Here is a 7,760-nt window from a genome sequence, read left to right as displayed (position 1 = left end):
ACTGTGTGTCGAGGAACAGAAGTGAACCATCCTGGATGGAGCACAAGGCTGGCCCTGACCCTTGGTCTTCCAGAAGTGCTTGTCAATCACTGTCTTTCTGATGACCCCAGGGGCAGCAGAGGTTGCCCTTGGGATCAGATGAGGAAGATGGAAATTCAAAAGGGTGCTTCTCTAGGGTGTGCCACATGTGAGGGAACAAGTTAAACAGGAAGGAGTCTTTTTCCAGCCCACTCTGAGGCAGAATGAAGACCCTGACGAGGAACACATGCATAGGGCTGGACATACAGCTCAGGAGCCTCTGTGTGGGGAGATGAGGCTGAGGAGTGAACACATGTGGTGTCCTGGGTGTGGCAAAGTCCTCACAGCTCACCAAGGCCATGAGGAGAAGGGAATTATGGTTCCAGTGACTGCAGATGGGGGAGCAGAAGTGGCCACACAGTTTGAGATGACCAATAACTTTCAAGACAGTTTCTACTGTGGCTGGGTAAAGGTCCTGGAGCAAAGCGTTTGACTTCAGGAATATTGTGAGTCCACAGTGAAGATAGCTATGGTTAAAATGAAATATTTGTAACTATAAAAAAAGTTACATCAAACAAAAACCCAACTTTCTAGAAACCAAATCGTGTTGCAATCACATTACAACACTTACTGTCATTTACAAGCTCCCATTACTTTATCTCTCACATGATTAAAAGGCAACAGAAGGCTGAGCTGCTAGTCATCAATTCAAACCTGACCCTCAGGGATGTGGAAGGATCAGTGTGAAATGGTACCAATGGGAGGGTTATTCCACAAAACACACAGAAACAGCATATCAGGATCCAACAGAAGCCAGCACACATAGGCTCCAGTGAGACTCCCTGCCCCTAGACTAAAGTCCTGTCCTGCTCTGCTACACAGCACCTCTGAGCCCAAGGCTTGCCAGGAGCACTCAGTGTGGGACCAGGTAACTTCATGGAAGTCACACTAGGTATTCCAAAGGCAGGATTTCATCAGAGAGGTTGATTAAGGTGACATCTGCTGACAGATTTGCAAAAAGGGGTGACTTCAAGAGGTGCTGGCACCCCTGTGAGGAACTCAAGGAAGACAGTAAAATGACTGGAACTAGAAACTGGGGAGTCCTAGATCCCAAGACCCAGAGCCCTAGGAAGGGTGGGTGCTGCGAGGCACCTTGAGGCGGATCTAGTAGCTGGTCCCTCTGGTGCCACCAAGATGGAGAGAGGACATAGCTCCTAACTGGGGAGTCTGGGCCAGGCCCCCTGTCATCAGGAAGGACAGCAGGCAGCAGGAAAATGGTATCCTTCAGCCTGACTAGAAGTGACCTTCCTGGTCATAGCCCTCAGCTACCACATGTCCTTGAAAGGGTTCCTCTGGCATGACAAAAGTCACCAGTGACCATCCCACCAACACTGATGAGATGTGACAGGGCAAGGGAAAGGGAGTTGGGGTAGCACAAATATGCCAGCCCTGGACTATGAGGCTGTGGCTACGTGACCTGGAATCATCCAGTCCTAACACCAGTGAGCACCAAAGTCCAGTGACTGGCCACACTAGCTGCTGGGTCTTTGATCTGCTGTGTAGACACAGCAACATGCAGCTCTCCCAACCCCTACCTGCACCAAGGCCAGCAGACTTGGTCTCCATAGTGAGTGTAGTGGGCTTTGTGGGCCTTTAGTGCTAGGAGAATAGAAGGCTGTGTGGGGCCTGGTTGGGACTCTCTTCAAGGGCAGTGAGGTTCTGCAGGCCCAGGCTGGGGAGATCCCCAGGACTGGAGAAAGCTCCAGGACCCCTCATTCATACAGTGAGGTTTGGGCCCTGTGACAAGTCCTGACTTGGGTTCCTGGGCAGGAAGTTCCCCTGATCCTCAGCCATTCCTGACATCCTGCCCTGAAGTAATTTGATCTTCGGTGTTTAGATCCCCGCCCCTCAGGACCCAGCCAATTCTCATTAAGCCAAAATTCAGGAAAAGGAAACTTCTGAGAAACTGAAACTGCTGGAGAAAGGGCGGCCCACAGAGCAGTTCATCTACCCTTCACTGCTGATTTGGCTCTGCACCATGAACCACACTTCTCACGCTTTCTTGACAGCCACCAATGCTGGACATCCCCCAAACTATGAAAGGATCAAAGACGAATATGAGGTATCTGGGCTGGGGGAACCCCAAGGCTCAGCTTCTGTCAGGACCACCGTGATCAACATGCCCAGAGAGGTCTCTGTGCCTGACCATGTGGTCTGGTCCCTGTTCAATGCACTCTTCATGAACTTCTGCTGCCTGGGTTTCATTGCCTATGCCTACTCTGTGAAGGTGAGTGTGGTAGAGGTGTGGGAGTCATGGTCCAAGAAGGTGTGCGTGAGTCTGAAGCTCTGCCTGCCCTAGGTGTGTGTGGCCCTTTGTGTGGGAGAGTAAGTTTGTATGCATCTTTTTGTGTGCGTGTGCACGTGCGTGTGTGTGTGCATACGTGTGTGTGTGTGCGTGTGTATGTGCTTGTGTGTGTGTGTGTGTGTCTGTGTGTGTGTGTGTGTGTCTGTGTGTGTGTGTGTGTGTCTGTGTGTGTGTGTGTGTGTCTGTGTGTGTGTGTGTGTGTCTGTGTGTGTGTGTGTGTGTCTGTGTGTGTGTGTGTGTGTGTGTGTGTGTGTGTATGTGTATGGCTTGAAGACTCTCCTGGGCAGACAGAGTGAGGCTGCCTGGGAATCCTGGGCTTAGATCATCCCCACCCCTGAAGAGAGGAATTCTCTCTATCCCTCAGTTTTTGGAAGTCCCCTTCACCCTGCAGACTGGGGCTCCAGGCTGCATGGAAAGGGCCCAGGGGACTCAGGGAGAATAATACGCCGTGGTGTGAGTATGCAGCTCTAGGGACTCCTGGATAGTCTGAGTATGTGAAAAGGGAAACAGGTCCCTGGCCCAAGGTGGGGGACGCTGCAGTGGGCAGGGAGGACAATGGGGGAATTGGATCAGAGCACTTACCTGTCTGCTGACTGGCTCCAGGGCCACTGACCATCTGGTCTCCTCCAGTCTAGGGACCGGAAAATGGTGGGCGATGTGACTGGGGCCCAGGCCTACGCCTCCACTGCCAAGTGCCTGAACATCAGCGCCCTCGTCTTCAGCATCCTTATGGTCGTTATCACCATCATTGCTGTTGTGTGCATTGTTTAAAGCACCGGTCATCTGGACACATGATAGGGGATTCTGGCTTCTGGTTCTGGCATGTACTCTTCAATCCACAGTTGCCACTCACCTTGCCCCTTCACTCTTCATGGTTATACAGTTGTTACACTCACAACTCACACATTTCTTTATGGTAGATTCAATAAACTGCACATGGTAACCACTGTCCTGTGTATCTGTCCCCTGACTGAACCTGTTCAGCCCACCCCACAACTTCCCTAAGCTGGTAGGTTGTCCATAGTTTGGCAGGTTTCTGGCCTCCTGCTGTGGGCATTTTTCGGACCAGAAACATAAGTGCTATTTGCTTGCTCCAGGCAGGGAGAATCTGAGCTTCGCTCAGTTCTGGCCCTATGTTCTCAAGGCACCCAGCCCAGTCCAGAGGTGGAGGACCAGGCCAGGCTTCTGACCTCTAGAGAGAAGAAACCTCTGACCCAGGGAAGATGCATCACCGGTTAAGGTGGTGCTGACCGGGTGTAATCTGTGGGCCCCTGGGCTGACCACGATTCGCTGGGTGCTGCAAGAGGACTAGGGTGTCCTTACAGGCGAGGAGCCTAGGATGCGCGAGCCATGGGCGGGTCCTCCGCCAAGCCCTTCGCCCGGGCGCTCCCTGCTGGCCGTGGCCCAGTAGCACTCTGCAGCGATGGCTGCCAGGAGACAGGCTCCCAGCGGATCCGATGCTGGTGAGGGTGGGCTCTGATCGCGCTCTCCTGTATCTGGAGGACTGGCCACTCCTCGGACGCAGTGAACGGTCATGCACGTTTCCACTTCACTTAGGCTCACCGAGCTTACAAGTCTCCTGGTGTCTGGGGGCGGGGCGCTCTGTTGGTGCTGGGGTTCAATCGTGGGTTTCAGGGGTCCCGCAAGTCCCTCGAGTGGGCCTGGTCTCCTGCTCTGACTATGGGACTCGACCTCGTCCGGCAGCTCCTCGCCTCCACAACCACTGCGGTGAGTTTCAGTGTACTCAAAATTCATAGGGCAGCGCGGTGGGTCCGGGCTCCCCTAGGGTGTCTGTGGGCCAGGTGCTGTAGAGGCTTCAAGCTGGAGGAGAGCTAGCGCTTCATAGGAAGGGGTGGGGACACTTCGGCAGGTTCAAGGGTTTGGGCACCTCATTCAGGATGGCAGAGACCCAAAACTCCAACTTCCTCCAGCCCAGACCGACGGAGCAGACCTGCCCAGTGGGGAATTCAACCGCCAGAGAGGGTAGAGCGTGCCCTGCCCCAAACGCAGCTGCACAGAGAGCACAGGCTTCCTTCTGTTTACCCCCAACCTCCCTCTGACTTTACGGGATGTACGGCTTATTGGTAGAAAGAGGATTTGGACAATGTGGTTCGTTGACCAGTGCTAAGGTGTAGAGGGTGAACAATAGTCCTCAGGTGGTGGTATGCTTCTCCTCCAACACCCCCGCCCCCCAGCAATTTTGATTTCTCAGGACTTTATGAAAGATAAAGGAATCTTGACTTATTGGGAATGGACTGGGCAAAAAAGAGGGTACAAATGAGGCCTTATAGAAATGGAACACTGGGAGGACATGGGAAGAGAAAGAAGTCCTTATCTTGGTATCTAGTTTGTCTTTCCTGCTGAGAGTCAAGAAACTTCAACACAGCTGATAAAGTTGCCAAAATTTCCTGCAGAGACAATGTATTTTCCCAAAGACATCTCAGACTGTTATACAGGACTGTCCTCTCAATCAGACAGACACCATCTTCCTGAGCTAAGGTTGTATCCACTTGCCAAAGACATCCCCACTGGGGTTACTGACTTTTCTTTTTTCAAAAATATTTTATTTATTTTTATGTGTATGAGTGTATTGCCTGCATGTAAATGAGTGCACCCGTGTCATGCAATGCCATGGAGGTCAGAAGAGGGCTTCGGATTTTCCTGGAACTGGAGTTAAGGATGGTTCACAGGCACCATGTGGGTGCTGGGAATCCAACCCAGGTCCTCTGCAAGAGCAGTTAGAGTTCCCAACCGCTGAGCCATTTCTCCAGCCCCGATTATTGACTTTTCATGCCCCAGCACAGAAGGAGGGTCAGGGAGAGTCATCAGAGTATCCAGTTACACCTCCCAACTGGTCCAGGTGGGCAATTTGGCCCTCATTACATGTGGGCTGGGGAAGACAATGGGAGGGAGGCTCCATTTATGTGGCTATGGGAAAGCCATCTCATTTATGCTGAGTGAAGACTTTCCAGTGGGGCCTTACAGGGGACCACCTGAGCTCTGTAAGTAACCCCTTACCCAGTGCCCTGTAAGGAAGCCCAGTAAATTCATTGGTTTCCCAGAGTGCACTTTGGTGGAATGGTACCTGGGTTTGTTGTTGGGACCTCGGGAGGAGGGGGTGTTAGCAATACAGACAAAAATGCTCAACAGAGGTCAGTGACCAGATGCTGCCACACTGTATGTAGTTCCAGTATTAGGAAGACAGTGAGGAAGATCACTGTGAGTTTGAGACCAGCCTTGTCTATATAGCAAGTCCCAGGCCTGCCGGGGATACAGAGTAATATCCTGTCTCAAAAGAAATAAACAAAACAAACAAAAATAAAGCAAAATACAAATGATGTGTTTATTTTGGACCAGAATGTTTGAGACTTCAGTTTTACCATGTTAGCATGCCTCTTTTGTCGCTAAAACTAAAAATGCATCTCATCAAACCTTACAAAATTTTATTTGCCAAATGAAATTACTTTTTAAAATGTTTTTTGTTTATTATTTTTTTTTTGTATTTGAGTGTATTGCCTGCATGTAGATGGGTGCACCCCTGTTGTACAATGCCCGAGGAAGACAGAAGAGGGCATCAGATCGCCTGGAACTGGAGTTACGGATGCTTGTTAGCCACCATGTGGGTGCTGGGAATCAAACTCAGGTCTTCTGCAAGAGCAGCCAGTGCTCTTAACTGCTGAGCCATCTCTCCAGCCCCACAAAATTATTTTTTTTAAAAAATAGGTAAGCCAGTTCATATATTTTTACTTAATCCTAAAACCATTTAAACTTTAAACCTTGTTTAATCCTTTGAGGAATGTAACTCAGAAAGCCACAGGATCATATAGCTAACCATTGTAAACACACCTGTATGTACTCTCTCAAGAAGTCTGCCCCCATGTCTTGGGATTGTGTATTGCTTGCCCTTTTCCTATGACTCTCTAAATACTTAACAAACCTACTGATTGCTTTGTTCTGTCTTGTCCTGATTTTTTTTTTTTCTTGGTAGTCAAGGCTTTACAGAATGAAGTCCCTAAGGGGGAAAGGGACTCCTCAGGTAATATTGGGCTGTGTTTTCCTTAAAGCTGCAGCCCTCACAACTAAACCCTAAGGCTCAGATTACTCCAGGGCAGGATGGAAAGACGGGCCAAGGATCAGGAGAATTTCCTGTCCAGGAACCGCAGTCAAGAATTGACCCAGGGGCACCATCTTCAACCTGGAGAAGTATTGGAACTTTCATATGCCTAGGAATCTTCCCAGCCCAGGTCAAGGGTTCCAGCCAGAGCACCTCAATGTTTGGAGCCACAGGTAGGCCCCACACAGCCAGCCACTCAAACCCTCAGAGCACCCCAAACCCACTCTCACTGTGAGGCTTGAAGGCCCCCTTCTCTGCTGATGTCCATGCCCTTTCCTGGGTTGACTTGCTACAGCTTAGGACCAGGGAAAGCTGCAGCTCACTGTCTCATCTGTTGCCAGAGGCCCATCAGCCAGTGTGGCACCTTTCAATTAGGACCTAGACTTTGACAGCTGGCCAAAGAGGGTCCAGTTAGGAGACTGGAGGACTCCAGTCATGTGGCTGTGGTTTGGTAGCCCATGGAAGGTGGATGCTTTCTTTTCAGTTGTGAAACAGTCATTGTTAAAGGAAGCCTGGGACTGGGGACATGGCTCAGTGGGTAAAGTACATGCTATATAAGCATGAAGCCGGAGTTTGGATCCCCAGCACCCATGTAAAAGCCAGGAATGGGGACTGTAACCCCAGCCCTGGAAAGGGGGACAGAGACAAGTTGAATTGGTGTATGTCAGGAAGCAGAGAACAGGTGGATGAAGCCAGCCAGTTTAGCCTACACAGAAAACTCCAGGTTCTATTAGAGACCCTTATCTCAAGAAATAAGGTGCAGACTTATAGAGGACAAAAGAACATAACAAATCACTTGTCACTTTAAACCAGTTCAGTAACTTCATATGTAGCTGCTTTTACAAATTTCAGTACAGGGAAGGATGGATGAAGGAGGGTCAACAAACCTGATGCCAGAGCCTCCAGTTCACCTTCTGAGGTATCTTAACCATCAGAGCCTCAGAAGCTAGAGTGGGTCTGCTCTGTTCCCTGCCTGAATGATGTCCTCATTTCCATCTCAGGGTGATACCCCAGCGGGGTCGTCAGTTTCGTTCTGGAATCCTGAGGGTGGAAAGTCATTCTACAAGCTAAGGTGAACAGGCTGCCAGGGTGCAGATACATGAGCCCAGTCCAACCGAGAGAGAGAGAGAGAGAGAGAGAGAGAGAGAGAGAGAGAAAGAGAGAGAGATTCCTTGCAAAACCTACCAAAGACAGGAAATGTCCCATGCATGAGCAACATCAGTTCCCCTCCAAAACTGAGCAGCCTGTCACCCTGAAGAAACA

General features: G+C 50.3%; 1 protein-coding gene across 1 annotated transcript; it reads left to right on the top strand.

The window, feature by feature from the left end:
- The first annotated feature begins 1,958 nt into the window (after nt 1-1,958).
- Nucleotides 1,959-3,330, top strand: LOC103751066 (interferon-induced transmembrane protein 3). Its single transcript, XM_008854370.3, has 2 exons — nt 1,959-2,305; nt 3,014-3,330. The coding sequence occupies exons 1-2, from the start codon at nt 2,057-2,059 to the stop codon at nt 3,152-3,154; spliced, it is 390 nt and encodes a 129-aa protein (XP_008852592.1). The 5' UTR covers nt 1,959-2,056; the 3' UTR covers nt 3,155-3,330.
- Nucleotides 3,331-7,760: the final 4,430 nt, after the last annotated feature.

The sequence above is a fragment of the Nannospalax galili genome, unplaced genomic scaffold, assembly GCF_000622305.1.
Source record: "Nannospalax galili isolate Female #2095 unplaced genomic scaffold, S.galili_v1.0 scaffold507, whole genome shotgun sequence".
NCBI lineage: Eukaryota > Metazoa > Chordata > Mammalia > Rodentia > Spalacidae > Nannospalax > Nannospalax galili.
This window is presented reverse-complemented; position numbering and strand designations above follow the sequence as displayed.

What these genes read in the sequence shown, in the direction of transcription:
- LOC103751066 (XM_008854370.3), top strand. Translation starts at nt 2,057, where the DNA reads ATGAACCACACTTCTCACGCTTTCTTGACAGCCACCAATGCTGGACAT. An exon ending in CCTATGCCTACTCTGTGAAG is followed by an intron (nt 2,306 to 3,013) that starts GTGAGTGTGGTA and finishes GGTCTCCTCCAG; the next exon opens with TCTAGGGACCGGAAAATGGT.